The sequence below is a fragment of the Mustela putorius genome, unplaced genomic scaffold (genome assembly GCF_011764305.1).
Source record: "Mustela putorius furo isolate JIRA1106 unplaced genomic scaffold, ASM1176430v1.1 tig00000430_pilon_pilon_pilon, whole genome shotgun sequence".
Classification (NCBI taxonomy): Eukaryota; Metazoa; Chordata; class Mammalia; order Carnivora; family Mustelidae; genus Mustela; species Mustela putorius.
Window position 1 is genome coordinate 20,678,968 of NW_025421377.1, and position 21,225 is coordinate 20,700,192.

The window sequence follows — 21,225 nt, forward strand, 5'->3', positions numbered from 1 at the left end:
CTTGCCTCTATTGTACTAAATTTAAATAGTTAATTCTTCACTATATAATACTATTTGGAATGATGCATTTTGGTATCAAGTTCTAAATATTCCTTTAAGTAACCATGTTTAATAAATGTTAAACTCCTGTGTTAAGTAGCCTATTGAGTACAGTGTCACATTTTCTTGATGACCTAGCATGCAGCATAATATATTTTCCTTTGATAAGGAGCTGTATGGGATCCATGGCTCCCTGTTCATGTCCTTCTAGCAAGTTGTTATGCTGTTGCACTTCAGACTTGCTAGAAGTACCCTGACTCCCCACTCTTGCTTTTATGATGGCTTCTGCATTCGTATGTTTCTCAGCAATAATGACGGTTGCAAGGAGTAATTTATAACCAAGCTTATTAAGTCAATAAATACCATTTTACAGAAGTTGTTAGATTGCTGTATACAAATGCATGGGCTGTAATCACTACTTATCAATGTTCAGGGACGTTCCCCCCCCCCTTTGTTCTCATTTTCTGAGTTGCTTTAGAGTTTTCTTAATAAACCTATGTCAAGATCCTGTCTTTTTTTTTTTTTTTTTTAAAGATTTTATTTATTTATTTGACAGACAGAGATCACAAACGGGCAGGGCAGGGAGGCAGGCAGAGAGGAAGGGAAGCAGGCTCCCTGCTGAGCAGAGAGCCCGATTCAGGGCTAGATCCCAGGACCCTGAGACCATGACCTGAGCCGAAGGCAGAGGCTTAACCCACTGAGCCACACAGGTGCCCCAAGATCCTGCTTTAGTTATACCAGCATTCCCACAGAAGAAAAGGAATTCCCAAATTGAAGGAGTTGTAAAATTTCTGGCAAAGAAGGGTGAAAATGGTAGCATGGTCACAACTGACTGGGTGTTCCAACAACCTTTCTTTTATCTGCAATTCAAGAATCTGAAAAGCTTGCAAGACTGCAAGTATTTTCTTGAATTTGGTGCAAACTTAACCCAATCTGGAGTAAACCTGTTTTCAATCCCACTTAATGTGAAATCTGTGTTTCACTACAAATTATCTGTATATTTAGTTTAACACCTCTGCAGGAGGGTGAGGGATGGTTACATACATATGTATTACACGACTGGATGTTTCTAAAATCCCAAAATTTTTGCATTCTGAAACATCTGGCTACAAGGGTTTCAGATAAGGAGTTGTAGATAAAAATGAAGGAGTTTTTTGTTTGTTTTTTTAAGATATTATTTATTTTAGAGAAAGCCATGTGAGTAGAGGGAGGAACAGAGGAGGAAAGAATCTCAAGCCGACTCTGACCCAAGCCCAGAGCTCAGTGCAGGGCTTGATATCACAGCTCTGAGATCAGGGCCCTGAGATCACGACCTGAGCTGAAACTATGAGTTTGGTGCTTAACTGACTGAATCACCCAGGCACCCACAAAATCAAGGATATTTTTTAAAAGCACTTTTCTCTTACCTCTTTCTTGTATTATCCAAAGGTTATTTAGGAAAATAGTCAATTATGCTGAATCGGATGCCAAGAAAGCTAGGTTTCCCTCTTTCCCCCATCTACTTCATGTTTTTAAGGAACACTTAAGCTTTGAAGAACTCAAGTTTTCACAGCCCAGAATCTGGCGGAGCTGGAATCTGAACCTAGTCTTTGATTTTCCACTGCTTAAACCTCTCAATCTCGGCATTATACTACTTTTCTTCTGTGGAAATCACACTTGGGTATTCCTATTTCTCAACTCTAAACATCTTTATCAGATCTATATGGAATTTCTTTTCTTCTACTTTCCTCTTGTTTGAAGGTCTCCCTCACCCTGCCTAACTCTAAGTACAGCCAGTATCTTTACCATTTCAAGGGTTTTCTAAGCTTGGCTGTGGAATATAACACTCCATGGATTCTGGGGCTTCCTTGCCATCCCTGATGACAAGTGTTGAGGCTTTTTCATTTCAGCGGTCCTGCTGCTAATCACTAGGGGGATAAATGAATGTAATAAACATAATAACATCAAAATAATTATAGGGATGTTAACAAAGAATGATTTTTGCTGTTTTTATTCTAGAGTTCCCCATGAATTCACATTTTAATTTGTGCCTTCTATTTCTTAGAACGGATTCACTGTTTACACCCCTTCTGACTCTACCATTAAGACACATTTCATGTCTTGGTATTTGAAAGGTAAAAACAGAGTAACAGGGCGTTTGGTTTCTATAGACTATTTAACCCAGGAACTTCTAGACGGGGTAGTGAGTTTAGCAGATGTTACCAAGATTAAAAATGAATTCTGGGTGTTTCTACACTGCATCTGTTCCCAGCTAGATGAGTCTTTTAGCAGAGTTCATGGCACATAGGTTTGCATTAAAAAATTAGCATTTGTTAACTATGTGCCAGGTGTAGGGCATGCAAAATTAAGCTGTCTATAGCCATGCGTACAGAACCCTATCAACCAGCGTGGTAACTTCTACATAGTATTGTAGGCGCAGAAAACTTTCTTCTACCCTTCTAAGTTCTTTGCCTGGTCTAATAATCGTATTGACACAAGACAAATTCATAGGAAACCAAATTTCATTATGTGTGTATATATATAGGAGCTACATACAAAGTAATGACCAAAGTAGGTCACTTAATCTTTTAGACAATTAATTAGTGAGAATTGACAAGACAAATGGGGTTTGGATTTGGGATAATAAATTGGTGAAGTAGCAAGGTTTGTTAATAGGTCTTCTGGCCCTGAATTCTCCTTCTGGTGATGAGGCCTTATCTCCTGGTACAGGGAGGATACCTTTCACACGGATTCATCTCCTGCTTTCAGTGGGGACAAAGGAGGGGCAGAGTGTCCTTGTCCTTTATTTTGAAACAATGTCATAGTGCATATTTTGGGGTGGCATATTCTCTTTCAACATAAATGGGACTCGGAGAGTGGTCTGACCTCAGGAAAAGCTCGCTGTGGAGTGGCGTCTGACTGCATACATTCCTGAGTCCGATCCACTCACTGCTTTTGAGATTTCGAACGAGTAGCTTCCCAGTGCCTGTTTCCTCACTGAGAAATCGGGCTAATGAATTAACTGCGAGTTAATTCAAGTACGGCTCTCGAAACCGTGCCTGGCACGCATCAACAGTGCCCTACATCTCCTTAGGGCTGGGGTGCCCGGCGGCCCTGTAGCACGACGCTCGTCCTCCCGCCGACGACACAGGGAAGCCGTGTGATCCCTGCACCGCACACTGCTTCCCAGCCAGCTGCGTTCCAGACGCTCTGTGTCCACAGGCCGCGCCGGGAAGGCCAGTTCTTCAGAGCGGAGGCCGGCGCACTCACGGCGATGAAGGCGGCGGCACCCTGCCCTCGCTCAGCCTCTACCTTCGGCGCTCACCCCCGGCCCCACAGGTCTCCGGAGCCTCCACCCCGCCTCCGGGAAAAGGCGCGCTATTGCGCGCGTCGCCCCGCCCAGTGCCCCCGCGTGACCCGACGTGCCGGGCGCGCACGCAGGGGCCCCGCCCGCGGCGTCCGAGGCCGAGGGGCCCGCGGGAGGCCCCGCCAGCTCCGGAGAGGGAGGGGGCGTGGCTTCCCGGCAGGGCTTGTGGCCGCGCCTCAGTCCCGCCCCCATCGGCAGCGGCCTCCGCGCGCCAAAATCAAACCCCGGGGCCCGCCGGCTGGAGAACCTGCTGCGGCGGGAGCTCGGCTTGCGTGTCAGGTCACGTTCGGCAGCGGCGCGAGCCCCAGCGCGCGCCCCTGTGGCCTCTTCCCAGCCCTCCCTGCTAGCGCCCCGGGCCGCCGCAAGACCAGAATGGCCACCCCGCCGAAGAGGAGCTGCCCATCTCCCGCGACCGGCTCTGAGGGGACCCGCATCAAGAAAATTGCCGTCGAAGGCAACATCGGTAAGGAGCCTCGGGAGATGTTCCCGAAGCGGGGGGACGCGGCGGCGGCGGCGGCGGCCCTTCCCTGCATCTGTGCAGCTCCTCCGTGAGGGCCTTCTTCCAGCCCGGCCGTGTGGATGCGGACGCGGCCTCAATTCCCTTCGCTCCGCCATCCTTTTGTCCCGCCCTGCCTAGCTTCTGCCCCGGCCCCGGGAGTTGGCGGCGGCCCCGAGGCCGCGGGCCGTGCGCGCCGGAGCGTTCGGGCCTCGCGAAGGTGCACTTTGCGCCAGTTTCCTCCCCTTGTTGGGATTGCGCAGAGGGAAGGGCTGTTCTTGGTTTTGTTTCTGTATTGGGTGTGTGTGTGGTGTGTGTGTGTGTGTGTGTGTGTGTGTGTTCTTGAGGTGTGATTTATGTACATTCAATTATCCTTTTTTAGGTGTCCTCTTCAATGAGGTCTGACAGACACGTGAGGCTGTTTGGCTGCCTGCACGGTCAGGCTTCAGGACCTGGTTATCTCGTCAGGAAGGTCGCCGGCGCCCTTGCGCAGTCAGCAGCCTCCGCACTCCTACCCCTTGGCAACCACTGACTGGGTTTCTGCCCCGCCAAGTGTTGCCTTTTCCCAGACTGTCTTATAGATGGAATCAGAGAGTTCGTAGCCTCTCGTGGTCTCGCTTCTTTTACTGAGCACGATGCTGCTTTTACTTGAGCGCGTTGTCTGTCTCTGTTCTCTTTCATTGCCGAGTCGTATTCCAGGGCCTGGATGTACCACAGTTTCTCTCTCCCCAGCTCTGAACATTTGGATGGTTTCAGTTGTAACGGTTATGGATAAAATGGCTCTAAACATTCCAGCACAAGGGAAGAGACCAGGAAAGAGTTTTTTTAAATGATCTTAATATCATGGCGTCGCTCACTCTTGGCCCCACATCCAAGTAAACATTGGCTTCTGATGGAAAGACCCGCATGTTTCTGTTCCTAACCCAGATGAGGGCAGAATAGACCATGCATGTCCATTTGCAAGGTGCATCTGAACTTACATTCTTCTGTGTTTCCTACCACAGGAAACCTATGCCTGGCACTTCCTGTTCTGATAGAATTTTTTTGGCTCCAAGTTGGGTAGTGGTCATTCATGCATACAGCAAATGTTTTTTTAATTCTTAACTGCATTCAAAACTCTTGTACTTCTTTAAAAAGCTGGGGCAAATGCTCTAGCAGCATTCCAAGGAGTAGAAAGTAGCTGAACACACTCTTAAAGAGGAGATCTTGTTGCGGTGCTCCAGTATTCAGGCACCAGTGGAAAAGAGCCTTATAATAGACTCTCATTACCTCTTAGGATAAGTTCTTTGAAGTTGAATGTTTACTAGTAGGGTTCCCCATAGCTACATATTGGATAAAGACGAACATATATAAAGGAGGAAGTGGTTGAACAAAGCCATTTCAAAAGTCAATTTAAATGATCAACCTTTAGATCAATACAATGATGAGTTAATCCCCTTCCATTTCTTAAATCCAATTAAGCAACATATCTAGAAAGTTACTACTCCCCAAGCATCTTTATAATCTTCCCAACACCTGAAATAATTTCCTAATATGTCACCCCATCTCCAGTTTCTCTTACCAGCTCCAGAGCAGACTTTCTGTATACAAATCTAATTGTGTTATCCCCTACTTAACATTCTCTAATTTCTCCATTACCTACACTGGAAGGACTTGCAAACTGGCAAACTGGTGTCTTGGATTTGCACAGTAGTGGCCCACATAGATTTGGGGAAAAAAGAAATTAATGAATTGCTAGCATTTAAAAATTTCGAGATCTCTTTTGAACTTGTAGATTCTTGGCATTTCTTAAAATATCTGAAGATCTGGTAACACTGGTCCTGTGTTTCTGTTAGATAACAATTTGCTATTTAGATGGATTATGTTTCTTACCACTCACTGTTTTCCTGACACTGAGGCTTTGTCAGTTGCTGTTAATGTGCTAGCACTGCTGTTTCTGTCCCTTCCACCTTATTTGCAAGACCCAAATAAGTATAAATATACAAATTGCTAATATGTGTGTAGAAGAGTATTTTGTGATTCCTAGAATTTGAACTTCAACTGGTCATTTTAGTTTTATACTCATGTAACTTCTCACGCTCTTTGTTACTAAAATACGCACTTGTGTTAGATTTCTGGAGGCCTTACCTGTTTCTTCTCATCTTAATAGTTTGTATAGATGATTTTTGGCATCATAATACCTGCTTGGCATTAGTAATTCTGTTAGGTCCTATGGCTTTTTAAAGTTTTAACATCAGTGTCTTTGATCCTTGTTTTCCTTTGCTTTCATCGAGTATTAATTTATAATTGGCTTATTTTCTAGCTCCCTACTTTCTCCCCAAAGTTAAGGTACTAGATATTAATCTGATTGGAGTGACAGGTAACTATTGTTACTCTGCTTGAACTAAAGAATGATTTTAAAGAATAACTGTTTTTGCTCTTAAAATTTTAGAGTATGACCACATGAAATTTTTCTGTTTGTAGGCATGTCAGAAGAAAGCTGAATGTTCTAGCTTTGAACGCTTTCAGGCTCTGGCTGATGCATGATTTTTTAATGTGTTCCTTGGCTTCTCTTTTTTTTTTAATTTAAAAAAAAATTTTAAAAATCATTTATTTATTTATTTATTTTAAAGATTTTATTCATTTATTTGACAGAGAGATCACAAGCAGGTAGAGCAACAGGCAGAGAGAGGGGGAAGCAGGCTCCCTGTGGAGCAGAGAGCCGGACGCAGGGCTCGATCCCAGGACCCTGAGATCATGACCTGAGCCAAAGGCAGGTGCTCAACCCACTGAGCCACCCAGGCGCCCCTTCTTCTTTTTTTTAAGGTTTTATTTATTTATCTGTTAGAGAGAGAGAAAGGGAGAGCACAAGAAGAGAGAGCAGGAGGCAGTGGAAGGAGCAGACTTCCCACTGAGCAAGGAGCCCAATGTGGGACTCCATCCCAGGTTCCCAGTGGGACTCCATTCCTGGATCCTGGGCTCATGACCTGAAGCCAAAGGCAGATGCTTTACTGGCTGAGCCACCGAGATATCCCGACTGGATTCTCTTTCTGAACATCATGTTTTCCTTTCCTTCCTCCATCTAGTTCAGTGAATGTCCAGTGGTCATTTATATGCTTCTGCTTACCATACTAAATGCTCCATTCGAAATCTGTTGTCACCAATCTTTTTTCCCATGATTAAATCTAATGGTCATCTAGTTTATCCTTAAAACTTTCCTCTTTCCTGTGGTGATAATATAATATGACTTTGTGTGTTGCTTCTCAGCAGTTCTTTGTTCTATGTTACCTTCTTATTGACGCCCTTCCTTCCGTCCCTGTTTTTGCTTTATGTGTGATCTTCTAAAAAAAAAGAATTTATTTATTTGAGAGAAAGACTGAGGGGTGGGGCAGAGGGAGAGAATCTTCAAGCAGACTCCCAGCTGAGCTTGGATCCTGAAAAGGCGCTTGATTTCATGACTCATGAGATCATGACCTGAGCCAAAAACAAGAGTCAGAAACTCAACCAACTGAGCTATCCAGGTGTCCCTCTATGTGTGGTCTTTTAAAGTTCTTCTGTTTTTTCTTCTTTTCTGTTGCTTGTGTAATGTCCTAGATTTGAATATAGTATTCAAGTCAAAAGTAAGTTCTTTTTGCCCTCTTCGGATCCGGTTTATAAGGATGTGGAACCTTTCCTTTTAAGCTTGCAGAAGCTTCTGTTTTATATTTTAATCTGTGTGTGTATTTTTATATACATATGGAGAGAAAAAGAGAGAGCACATTATGTTGACCAGAGATGTCTAATATAACCATGTTTGGTGACTTCAGATAGGAAGGGTGTGGTGGTCATTAGGAATGTTGCTACACCCTGTTGAATTCTAGGTCAAGACTTTTCCCTACTGTTAAATGGAATGTGTTTCCAAGTAATATTAAAATAGTGAATTAATATGTTCTGATTATATGTGAACTATTTCCTTATAGGTGTCTCAGAAGCTAGTGAATGATCAAGGAGAAGCAAAGTACATACAGCTTTTTTCTAAAGGGTTGGATAAGTGCACAGAATTGTGAAAGTGAAGCAGAGAAAACATGGCTATTCCTTATAAGGGTCTTTATAAAAATGTTTTTATAATTTCTGTTGGGTACTATGGCTTAATGTTGTGTAGTTATACAGTTAGTGTCATATAATCATACCAATTCTCATTGTAAAACTCTGGATATTGGATACATCTTTATCTTGATTTTATAGTTCATTTGGCTGTTTCTAAGTTGGTTTTAGATGGGAAGGATTTAAGTTTTTAAACTGAGAGCCAGTAGACAGAAAAATTTTGAAAAGGCAAGAGCCCATAATGATTGTCACTATAGTCATAGCTTGTTTATCACAACAGTTTCCATAAAGAGGGTATTATTATTTCCATTGTACTATGAAGAACAGGCTCAGAGAGATTCAATGACTTGCCTAAGATCACATATTTAACTAAATGGAAAAATAGCCTTAACCATTTCCCACAGTTATCTCTAATTACTTGATTAAGGAAAGTGAGGTTAGGACTAGGATTTTTTTTTTCTGCTGTAACACCTTGCCCACAATTTCACCAGGTTTTAAATTCTTCTGTTCTGTAGCCTTGATAAGCTAAAAAAGAATAACAAATATGCCTAATACAAGTGGTAGGGATTCTTTTAGTTTTTATTAAAACAAATCTAAAGAGAAAGTTTAAGAAATTGAATATTTTTGTTTTTTGTATTTTTGCTGGTATAAATTTTGAAAAAGTTGATGACTATTTTGACTTTTTTTTTCCTAAGTCTCCTTCTTCAATTTTCTTTTCTTCTCACAACAGCTTCAGGGAAGACCACATTCGTGAATATCCTTAAACAGGTCTGTGACGATTGGGAAGTGGTTCCTGAACCTGTTGCCAGGTGGTGCAATGTTCAAAATGCTCAAGGAGACTGTGAGGTATGAAAACAAAATTAACTATATAAAATAAATTCCTTTTGCTTTAGAGGACCAGTGGTATTTAACTGTTTTTTTTTTTTTTCCTAATAAAATTTTCAAATCTAGCTTTAAGTCTGTATTTTCATCTTCATTTATGGATGTGTGTGTGTATATAAACATTCATTGAGCTTTGCACTCAAGATTTATGTACTCATTACATCTAAGTAGAATTTTGAGAGTTTTAAAAAATTAATTAAAAAGTTAAAAATATCTTATGGTTTTAATTGCAAATTAAATTCCTTGAATAGATTTAACATTTTGTTTAAAAACTAGTGAACAGGAAAACAAAGACCAAAAATAGTATACAGTAACTTAATTTTATTAGTTTACCTTTTTTTGTTTTTAAGATTTTATTTATTTATTTGAAAGAGAGAGACTGAGAGAGCATGAGTGGGGAGGTGAGGGAGAAGCAGGCTCCCTGCTGAGCAAGAACTGCCCCCCCCATCCCCCGCTGCCCACCATGTGGGGCTTGATTCTAGGTCCTGGGATCCTGACCTGATCCGAAGGCAGACACTTCACCAACTGAACCACTCAGGCATCCCTATTAGTTTACTTTCTGAGCCTTGTATTAGTGAGAAGATTTATCTTCTTATTTCTTTGTACTTTTCATTCTGCCAGACTTCCACCCTGGACACCCTGGACACAATGGTTAATTTCCTAGCACTTTCCATTCTACATTGCAAAAAACTTTCATTTTTTATAACAATATTTTTTTTTTTTTTTTAAAGATTTTATTCATTTATTTGACAGAGAAATCACAAGTAGATGGAGAGGCAGGCAGAGAGAGAGAGAGGGAAGCAGGCTCCCTGCTGAGCAGAGAGCCCAATGCGGGACTCGATCCCAGGACCCTGAGATCATGACCTGAGCCGAAGGCAGTGGCTTAACCCACTGAGCCACCCAGGCGCCCTATAACAATATTTTTTATTGTATGTATATAAAGGAAAGAGATCTGATGGCTAAGACTTTCATTTCTGGAGAAATGAGACTTGAAATTGAAAGCAGCATAGCAGAAATCTTCCAAATGGAAATGTGTTCTATAAACTTACTTTGTTAGAATAGAGGAAGAGAGAGGATTGAACAAAAATGTCTGTTTTTTCAAGTTTAGCTGTTGGTATAAAGGGATCTGGGAATAATAATTGGGTATTTAAAATGTAAACCAAAAAATATTTCTCACACTGATTTGTCAAGCATAGTTAACTTTAGGGGTGCAGCTTAGTACACTCTGATCCTTAGAATAACCTAGGATTAAATCTTGAAGGGATTTCTTTTCCATATGTACTCCGTTTTCTTAAGAAATTGATATTTCAGTCTGGTCTGTGGGGAAAGGCAAGATTAGCCTTAAGTAGAATTTTATTTTTTTTTATTATTATTTTTTTTAATCTTTTTTTTTTTTTTAAAGATTTTATTTATTTATTTGTCAGAGAGAGAGCGAGCACAGGCAGACAGAGTGGAAGGCAGAGTCAGAGGGAGAAGCAGGCTCCCTGTAGAGCAAGGATCCCGATGTGGGACTCGATCCCAGGACGCTGGGATCATGACCTGAGCTGAAGGCAGCTGCTTAACCAACTGAGCCACCCAGGCGTCCCTTAAGTAGAATTTTAAAGTGGGTAAATTTATTTGCTTCTTTCTTTCCACATTTTTTTTTATGACACATGATATAACTATAGAAAAGTATAGGAAACTTATGTATAGTTTGAAGAACAATTGGAAAGCTAATCATCAGCCAGGTAAAGAAATAGAATATACCTGATATTCTAGAATTCCCTGTTTGTCCTTAGGTCATAGTATCTCTTTCTTGAGTAACTCTGCTAGGAGTAATCAATCCCATAAGATAACTTTTGCAATAATACTTCTGCTTTCTAAAAATAATTTGACCGGGGCGCCTGGGTGGCTCAGTGGGTTGAGCCGCTGCCTTCGGCTCGGGTCATGATCTCAGGGTCCTGGGGTCGAGTCCCGCATCGGGCTCTCTGCTCAGCGGGGAGCCTGCTTCCCTCTCTCTCTGCCTGCCTCTCCATCTACTTGTGATTTCTCGCTGTCAAATAAATAAATAAAATCTTTAAATAAAATAAAACCACAAAAAAAAAATAAAAATAATTTGACCATATGTGAACATATCTCTGAGAAATATAATTTAGTTTTGTTTTTAAATGTTATATAAATGAAATCAACTGTTTGTAATCTTTCTCCTCTTGCTTTTTTTGTTTAAGTTTGTGAAATTTGTCTATATTGTTGCATACATTTGCAGTTTGTGCATTTTCATTGCCATATAATATTCACTTGTGTTCATATATCACCTATCTGTTCTATACTTTTGATCAATTTTTGAGTGATTTCTAGTTTAGTTTCTATAAAAACAGCCCACTTATGAACATGAACCCTGGTGTACACATAAAAGAGTTTCTCTGGGAATAAGAAGTCAAATCCCTGGTTGGTGGGCTATTTGTATGACGCCTGTTTTCCAAAGTGGTTATTATCCAGCTTCCTAATTTTTGTCATTCTGTTGGGTGTTTAATATCTTTTATGTTTTTAAATTTTTTTTATTGCTAATGAGATTGTGCTCCTTTATTTAATTAATTTATTTGCCATTTGGATTTCTTTTGTGGAGTCCCTATGCAGGTCCCACTGTCATTTTCCTTTGAGTCTTCTGTCTTCCCTCCACTCTGCATTTTTATCTCCCAAAGTATGTCTTGTGGCCTTTTTCACTGAAGTGCCCTGCTCAGGTGTGCTTACCTTTAGAAATGAGAGACCTGTATTCTAAAAACACCTTTTTCCTCCTCATTTCTGGAGTAAACTGTCAGTGCAGTTGTTCTCAGGTGTTAGGTAGGAAGTAGAACAAATTAAACCAATGTGAGAAATACAGAAGGGATTTTTTTCATTGAGAGAATGTTAAACTAAATTGGATTAGTTGACTTCCATTTAAGGCCCATTCTAGTTTTAGTGTCATAAGCTTCTAACTCATATTAAATATATACAACTGGTTCTTTGGCACATCAGAGGCACATCTCTGCCTATCAGTATACCTGTAATTAATTTGGGGTACAGAAACTGATCTATAAAAACCAAAAAGCTGAAACATTTAATTTGTAGAGAGAAATGTAATTATCAGATTAACTGAATTAGGTCCATGTATTCTCTGTGGAGACCCATAATTCTCAACCAGTGGAAGGAACTCATAGAATCTCAGAGTTTTAGGGTATTTTATAAAAATGACACACAGTCCCTTGGGAATTTTAATATGTGGAATGCCTCTTGGGTAAAAATGACTGCCTAGTGAATCACTGTTAGTCTTGGGTTTATATTGACCCCTTTAGTTATGTTGGAAAGGAGAGGTTGAAAACATTGTATTAGTATATATAAGAAGACAAATGTATAATAAGCCAATTGTCTATTAAGGTTAGAATCAGAGCCCAGGAGAATTAGTTATATTGTCTTAATGACCGATGTCATCAGACTGTGACAGATTGATGCATCTGTCTGTGTTTTAAGACTCTTGGTCTCACGGATCTGATACTCCTGTTTATGGGTAGGGGCATTTTCTTCCCATGTACTGGAGTCAGAATTACAAACTGATCTCTGTAACTACCATATGGATGAACCAATATGTTCATTATACAGTTTACTGTAATCTAGTCATGTCTCCATGGTATTAAAATTTGATAACTTGGTGCACATTCTTAGAGAATAGCTTTATTTGTGTGCCTATATTGGGGTCTGTTTATGTTGTTAGTCCTCTGCACTTCTAGGTGGAATTTCAGGCAGTGTGCATGGTATTTTGGGGAGAAGGTTGTGGAGTGTGAGGGGGGTGGTGGGTGGGTTCTGTGTATCTTTGGATATTTTCTTCTTATTCCACACCTCCACTACACGCAAGAAAAGGTATTTTCTTCCTCCATCCTTGAGCTCTCTTCCCCAGACTCATTTCTGATTGTTTCCTTGACATTATAATGTAAATCACCCACTGTCCAAATCTCAATTTTCTTAGTAGGGTATCAGTAGTGAGAAGTAGACGGTCTTCAGACCCAACCCTGGCAAGGCCAGTCCTACTTCAGATGTTCTTCACTTAATCACACTTCTTGGCAGTTGCTGTAGAATTGGAAGAGTTGGGTTGTTGGTTTGTTGGTACCTTTGATCTCTTAACCTAGTCTGTAACTTGATTTGCACCTGCATCCTTTGTTTGCGTTTTGTTTTTTAGTTGTTTTAATTTTTTTTTAACCTGCCACCTAGTGGCTGAAATGTTGCTCTACTATTGATCAGCTGATCCAATTTTAGCAAAATAATGAGGCGGAGAACCTAAAAAGATTATATTGCCTTCCCTCCTTTCCCTCACAGGGTAAGATGCTGCCAATCTTTGAATTGAAGGTTTGTTTCAAATAGTCCTTTATTTGGTGGTTTATATTATTATTGAGGCCCAAAGTTTTGACTTAATTGCTTCCTTTTAGCTTATTTTTGAGATGGACAAATTCTTAGGAACATATCTCTGCTCTATCTTGTTTTTCTTATCAAGCTCTATCTTGTTTTTCTTATCAAGCTGAAGTCTAAGGGGATCTTTGTTATTAACTGTAAAGTATTTTATTTACTTGAACACATTTTACCACTAAGGAGCTACTGGAAATTAGAACTATGATAAAGAAGGGATAAAACATACTTGTTTTTCAAATAACAGCATTTTGATAAGTCATTCTTGAAAATCAATTAAGAATGCTTGATAAAGTACTTCTATATATACCTTCTGAAATCACTTGATAACTTTTGTTGGCTGTTTTATGATTATCTTGTTCGGTAGATTCTGATCTTTTTGATTGAACTTAATTCAACTCTTTTGCATTGTTTACAAAGATTAGATTGGAATGAAAAGATAAATGGTTTTGTATCTTTACTCAGTATTACTGATTTTCACTTATCTTGACAATAATTTGTGCTTTCTGCAAAATAATCAAGTATTCTATCATGATGTGTGTTATAGAATTACAGATATAAATGACAGAAACAGAGTAAAACTTATCTGTTATCCCACAACCTTATATGTATCTTATGTATAGATGAGATTGTAATTTACTATATCTAATATAGGCGGGGGAGGAGACATAATTTTTAAGAATATTATACGTGTTCATTGTTTGAAGTTAAGAAAATATAGATTACCAAAGGAAGAAAATAAAACTTGCCTACAATCTTATTACCTAGAGAAAACTACAGATCTTACTTGGTACGACAATAAACACTTTCGTGCTTTGTTCCCCCCCCATAATGTTTATATCAAAGGTAATTAAAAATGTCAATCTATAAATGATTTCTAATGGAAGCCTAACTTATTGTATGATTGTACCAGTACTTATATATACAAATGCCTAATAATAGTGGAACAGTAGCCTATTTGCTTAGTCATGTAATAAACATCTTTGTGGTTAAATCTGTATTCTGGGTTATTTAAGACAAATTTCCGAAAGTGAGGTTAAGTGGCCCAAGAATACAGATTTTTAAAAATAAATATAGCTAAGCTGCATTCTAGAGATATTCTTTTTTTAAAAAATATTTTATTTATTTATTTGAGAGAGAGAGATAGAGAGAGAGCATGATAAGGGAGAAGGTCAGAGGGAGAAGCTGACTCCCCATGGGACTGGATCCCGGGACTCCAGAATCATGACCTGAGCCCAAGGTAGTTGCTCAACCAACTGAGCCACCCAGGCACCCTATTCTTTGAACTTTTGCATAATGTAATTTGACCCTGAGGTTTTCACATTTTTTAAAATCTGGGTCCTTTACAGAGGGGAAAAAACTGATAAAATTACACTCAAGTTGATAAAGATGATACACAGTGTCTTTTTGGATAAATTTTAATATGCATTTTATCCTGAACAGTCATAGTTGCATACAAAAAAACCCAGCAATTTGTAGTCTCCAGAACCTCATACATAGAATCAAAAGAAAACATTTTGTATGGGCTCTTAGATTACCCTGAAAAACTGGAAAATGATATCCTGGCTTTCTGTTAATTTTCTAATTTGGTGTAAACTCAGACAATTAACATGTTGAGCGCTGTAAAATTGTACTGCAGATTTTTGATTTAGTTTTAATTTAAGCATTTATATTTTTAGAGCACTACCTATTATTTTTATAATTGGGTGATGAGTCAGTATTGGTTCTCTAAGTTATTTTCATGTAGTAGACTTTGGAATTACTTTGGGCAAGAGTAAGAGAGTATTGGGAAAGCCAAATAAAAAGAAATGTGTAGCCTTTTTTTGTGTGTTAATATTTTCATTGTGGTAAAAAACATATCATAAATTTTACCCTCTTAACCATTTTTAAATGTTCAATTCGGTAGTGTTAAGTATATTTCCAGTGTTGTAAAACAGATCTTTGGAATCTTTTCATCTTGGGGAACTAAAACGTTATTCATTACACAGTTCTCCTTTGCCCCTTTCCCTTAACCCTTGGGAGCTGCCATTCTTCTCTCTTTTATCTATGAATTTGACTACTTTAATTAATGAATTGACTTATTTTTAAGGTTTTATTTATTTCTTGATTTTAAAGATTTTATTTTTAAGTAATCTCTGTATCCACTGTGGGGCTTGAACCTACAACCTTGAGATCAAGAGTAGCATGCTCCATTGACTTAGGCAGCCGGGTACTCCTGAATTTGGCTACTGTAGATACCCTAATGTAATTGAAATCACACAGTATTTGTACTTTTGTGACTGGCTTATTTCACCTAGCATATTATCCTCTAAGTTCTTCAAAAAAAGTTTCAAACTTCTCACTATATAACAAGCGTATTTTATATGTATGTAACCTACTTTGTTATCCCTGTGCATAGCAAATTTATTCTAAGTGTTTTTCAGATGAACCAAGTTCAGTTCTAATAGATATTATTAAATGTATGTATCAGGTAGATTTGCTGCTGTAATGAGCTCTAGAATCTCTGTAGTTCAAAATAATAAAATTTCATTTCTCAGAGAATAGTACAACACGGTATTTGGTGGACGACATGCCATGCTGTGACTCAGGGACCCAGACGCTTTCGAAATTGTGGCTCATCCAACTTCTTTAACAGTGCTTCAAACATTAATGTTTATTAGAATTACCTGGAAGACTTGTTTAATCACATATTTGGGCCCTACCCCCAGTTTTTGATTTATTAGGTCTGGTGTAGAGTGGGTGCTAAAAATGTGCATTTCTCACAATTTCCCAAGTGATGCTGATGTTGCTGTTATGGGGACCATACTTTGTTACCCCTGCCCTGGAGCTGTAGTTGAAGAACCTCTGCACTAGGGTCTTGGTGTCCTTTGCTTCTAGCTGATGGAGAAAGAGAAACATCACATTTGAGAGGTTTTTAGAGTGAAGCCTGGAAATGGTATTCATTGTTTTGCTCCACTTCCATTGACTAGAACCTGAGTCACATGGCCACACTCAACTACAAGGGAGGCTGGGAAATAAAACTTAGTTTGTGTCCAGGAAGAAAAACGATATGTCTTTAGGGAACAAATAGCAGTATCTGTCACACACGCATTTCTAAATAGGAGTACCTTACGTTTATTTTTTAATGTAACTTAAACTCAAAGGTTCCAAGTTTAATTAACTTATGTGGAAGAGATCTTCAACAGATAGTCTCTATTTTCCACTTCTAAGAGATAAAAAAATAAATTATTAGAAAAACTTAAATATGCCCTTTGGCTCACAGTCCTAAGCACATTCATTTTAAAAAAGCATGCCATGAATAATGTAACCAGGAATAGAGCAGACTAATCCAAGACTTAAATTTTTTGTTTTGAATTAATATTTTCATTACAGAGAATTCTGTACATACATGGATACCACTATGACCCTGCCCCTCTACTTTAGCATCAAAGATACGTAATTCCTTTAGTGAAAGGAAAAAACTTCTTTAGATGATGTTAGGATTAAGCTTGGAGTCTGCTTTGCTATCAGATAAATGCTAGCACCTATCATGAAATTAACTGTAACTCAGAAAATCAGCGGTAAATCATTAATATTCTGGTTAATTTAATGCACAAAGGAGAAGGCCTAACGGCTCTATTTCATTTTATTATTTTTAATTTTTTTCATTGGTTTATATCACTTTCTCTCCCCTGAAGCTGTTTTTGAATATGATTTACTTTAAAATTCATGACCACAATCATCTACTACCTTTCTGAAGAACTGGGGAAGTGTGTAAAAGCTGGTGTCATTACTGAAAGAAATATAATGTGACCTGGCATTTCTGTTTTATTGGATTGTTTTGATTTTTTTTTTTTCACACTGTAGGTTTATACTTGTTTTTTGGTCTACTCATAGACCCTCTTTGAGGGGCAGTAGCTGACATCCAGGAAAGAAGTTTAGTTAAGAGAAAACGTTTTTTGATTGGTAAAATCTACCAAATTATTTTATGTTGCCAAACTCTGCTTGAATGACAATACGTGATGGAAATATGCTTAAAAAAAACACATTTACTTACCTTTTCTTTTAAGAAGGGATGTTTGTAATAGTTAAAAAGTACTGGATTAGGCATGCACAAATAAGCTGAGAAAAAGGAAGGAAACAAATCATTTGAGCAGCCCAAATGGAGGTCACAAAAATATGCATTAAAATGAATGTGGTTTCTTCATAGGGTATCTACTTAACACTTTTGACACAATCTAATAAACTTATTTTCTGATTAGAAGGGGCTATCAAGGGAGGGACTGTAAAGAGAGGGCCACATCGATGACCTGACATCTAAGGAAGAAATAGAAAAACAAAAATAGACAAGAACTAAAAACTAATACCAATTTGGGCTCATTTAGTATAAGATTGCATAGCAATATGAATACTTTGTGCCTGATATTTTATGTGTACATTGGAGGCTTGTGCTCTGTTCCTAATTTCTTTTATAAATCCAGCACTTGGTATTTATAAATTTATAAAGTTATCTAAGAATAAGCGTCTATTACTGAGTAGTTTCAAAATGCTATCCTTACGTGGGTAGGAAAATAAAATACATACTAGTGTCTTCTCCCTATAAAAAAATAACTACATAAAAAAAGTGGTTAAGTTGATAAACTTCATTTAGTTGAAAAGACTCACTTGTATGAAACATTTTTCTCCTGGAGGATGCTGAATAAATGGAAAGTCAGTTTATAATTAAATTAACAAAGCCTTTTTAATGAAACTTAAAAAATTCAGTCTTTAAGCAGTTTGGGAAGGCAACAAACTACACCTTTGTTTCAGTTCATCATCCGTTGAGAGTTTTTCTAAGCAGACCTATTGTTGACAGTTAGCTTCTTGCTATTTTATGCTTTTTTTTTTTTCTTCAATTTTGGGAAGAAGATTCAGTTAATATGTGGTTTGTGGTATGTAATTTAAATTCTGCCTGAGTACCATGTGTTTGTGTGGTTTTTAGTTCTTAACTGAAACTTTGAGGTCAATATTTACACATCTGGATTTTTTTCCCCCAGAGGAAAACCACCTACTTTGAGCGTGAACTTCTAGGAAGTGTTCAGGGGTGTTTCTTTGGACTAGGATTTGGAATAGGAATTAAGCCATCATATTTTATTCCTTGAAAGTTACTATACGAGATTGAAGACTTTTTATGACTTTTGGGGGGAATCTTTATATGGGTTCACATTATGGAAAAGGCTGAGAAAGCTGTCTTTGCCCATCAAAGGACCTATGAAGACAGCTTCTTATTTCTTCCTTTTGTCTGGGACTATAGATAACTATTTGCCCCTATAGTGCACATGGTGGATAAAATGTCTTTCTTTTAAAAACAGTAGTATTCAAGATCATCATCTGTTAGGGCAGAGCTCATTCTTGGTTTTCTGACAGGCAGAGAAATGATCATTTCTAGTTCACAAAGGGAGGACTTCTCTCCTAGGCTGTTTTCCATTCTGGTTGTCTGGACTATGAATAAAAACTCTTTGCTAAAGCAGTTGCAGTTGAACTAATAATAATGGGGTATGGTTCCTGTAAATGGAAACATCAGGTTTATATATTTGATTTGGTATGTGTTGAAACTTTTAGGGATTACTGTTGGGTCACTGGAATTTAGAGAGAGGGAATATTAGGAAGTGAGAATGACATATCCCAAGGTATGTGAGATTGTCCTTTTCCTTATAGATAAAATTGGAATTGGTTTTATTTTTCCTTCCTAAAATGGGCTTAAGAGTTTAAAAAGGGAAGCATATGCTTAATGATAAGATTATAGGTAAAATTCAGTGTCATTATATGTTGTTGCACTAAAATTTTATATATAATCTAAATACTTATAAACTCTAATTCAGCTACTATTTAGCCATGTAATCTTAGAAAGCACTTTAATTTTTCTAAACTTTTATCATTAAAATGGGAGTGATAATGGGAAAAATCAAGCTTGTGCAAGAATTAAATAAGAAAACAAAAATGAAAATCCACTGAGTTGGAAAGACAAGCTGTTGTATATTAAGTTAAAGTACATGCAATATTTGGGGAGTTTTTTTTTTTTTTTTTTTTAAGATTTTATTTATTTGACAGACAGAGATCACAGGTAGGCAGAGAGGCAGGCAGAGAGAGAGGGGCGGCCCCTGGAGCAGAGAGCCTGATACTGGGCTCAATCCCAGGACACTGGGATCATGACCTGAGCCCAAGGCAGAGACTTTAACCCACTGAGCCACCCAGGTGCCCCATTTGGGGAGTTCTTTTTTTTTTTTTTTTTTTAAAGATTTTATTTATTTATTTGACAGAGAGAAATCACAAGTAGGCAGAGAGGCAGGCAGAGAGAGAGAGGAGGAAGCAGGCTCCCTGCTGAGCAGAGAGCCCGATGCGGGACTCGATCCCAGGACCCTGAGATCATGACCTGAGCCGAAGGCAGCGGCTTAACCACTGAGCCACCCAGGCGCCCGGGGAGTTCTTATACTAAAAAATTTTTTGTTGTTTATCTGAAATTCAAATTTAACTTGAGGTCCTGGGTTTTGTTTTTTCTTTCTTAATCTGACAACTCTAATATTAAAGTATTCTAATACATTCTATTACTATGAAAGAAAGAAAGAATATTGCCACAAAGAGGAAGAAATATTGGTGACTTGTTTCTGTTCATCCTTTTATTTTGATTTGGAAAGTGTGGAATGGTAGGATTTATTGACTATGAACTATAGTAGTGAAGTGACAATGGACAGTCCTCAAATGCTCAAAATTATTTCCTATATATTTTACAAATTAGAGATTCATTTAGAATACCAGGTCTCTTTAAAAAGAAAGCCATGTTGTCGCAAATGGCAAGATTTCATTTCTTTTGATGGCTGCATATTATTCCATTGTGTATATATACCATATCTTCTTTACCCATTCATCTGTTGATGGACATCTAGGTTCTTTCTATAGTTTGGCTATTGTGGACATTGCTGCTATAAACATTTGGGTGCACGTGCCCCTTTGGATCATTACGTTTGTATCTTTAGGGTAAATACCCAGTAGTGCAATTGCTGCCCTTATCTTGCCATTTGTGACAACATGGATGGAACTAGAGTGTATCATGCTTAACGAAATAAGTCAAGCAGAGAAAGACAACTATCATATGATCTCCCTGATATGAGGAAGTGGTGATGCAACATGGGGGCTTAAGTGGGTAGGAGAAGAATCAATGAAACAAGATGGGATTGGGAGGGAGACAAACCATGAGTGACTCTTAATCTCATAAAACAAACTGAGGGTTGCTGGGGGGAGGGAGGTTGGGAGAAGGGGGGTGGGGTTATGGACATTGGGGAGGGTATGTGCTTTGGTGAGTGCTGTGAAGTGTGTAAACCTGGCGAATCGCAGACCTGTACCCCTGGGGATAAAAATATATGTTTATAAAACATAAAAAATTAAAAAAAAAAAGAAAAGAAAGCCACATATTAAATTAGGTATCCCCTAATGTATATTACTTTAATTGGACTATATAAAAATCTAATTACAAAACTTTATAGGTAGAGGGTATTGTTAAGTGAAATAAGTCAGAGAAAGGCAAATAAATAAAAAACAAAAAGCAAAATCAAATCTGTAAATACTGAGAACAAGCTGATGGCTTCCAGAGGGGAGAAAGATAGGAGATGGGCAAAATGGGTGTAGGGGAGTGGGAGATACATGCTTCTGGTCCTGGAATGAGTAAGTCACAGGAACAAAGGGCACAGCACAGGGAATACGGTCAATGATAGTATAAGAGTGTTGTACGGTGCCAGATGGTAGATACCCTTGTGGTGAGCACAGTGTAAGACAGAGTTGTGTTGAATCACTATGCTATACAACTGAATTAATGTAACATTAATATTTTTTTGATATGAAAACCAAGCAGTACTGTGCCTATAGTTCTCAGTAAAAATTTCCTAGAACCAAGTCCCCCATGCTTCTACTAGGTGGGATATATGGTCTCCATATCTAAATATTATATAAATACATATTTTTTTGCATATCTCAT

General features: G+C 38.5%; 1 protein-coding gene across 1 annotated transcript in view; it reads left to right on the forward strand.

Moving 5' to 3' along the window:
* Positions 1–3,520: 3,520 nt before the first annotated feature.
* Positions 3,521–21,225, forward strand: part of DCK (deoxycytidine kinase) — a 31,024-nt gene continuing 13,319 nt past the window's right edge. Inside the window, exons 1-2 of the mRNA XM_004766303.3 lie at positions 3,521–3,848; positions 8,674–8,789. Coding sequence (XP_004766360.1) covers positions 3,758–3,848; positions 8,674–8,789 — 207 coding nt within the window. The 5' untranslated portion in view covers positions 3,521–3,757. The remainder of the gene's footprint in view (positions 3,849–8,673; positions 8,790–21,225) is intronic.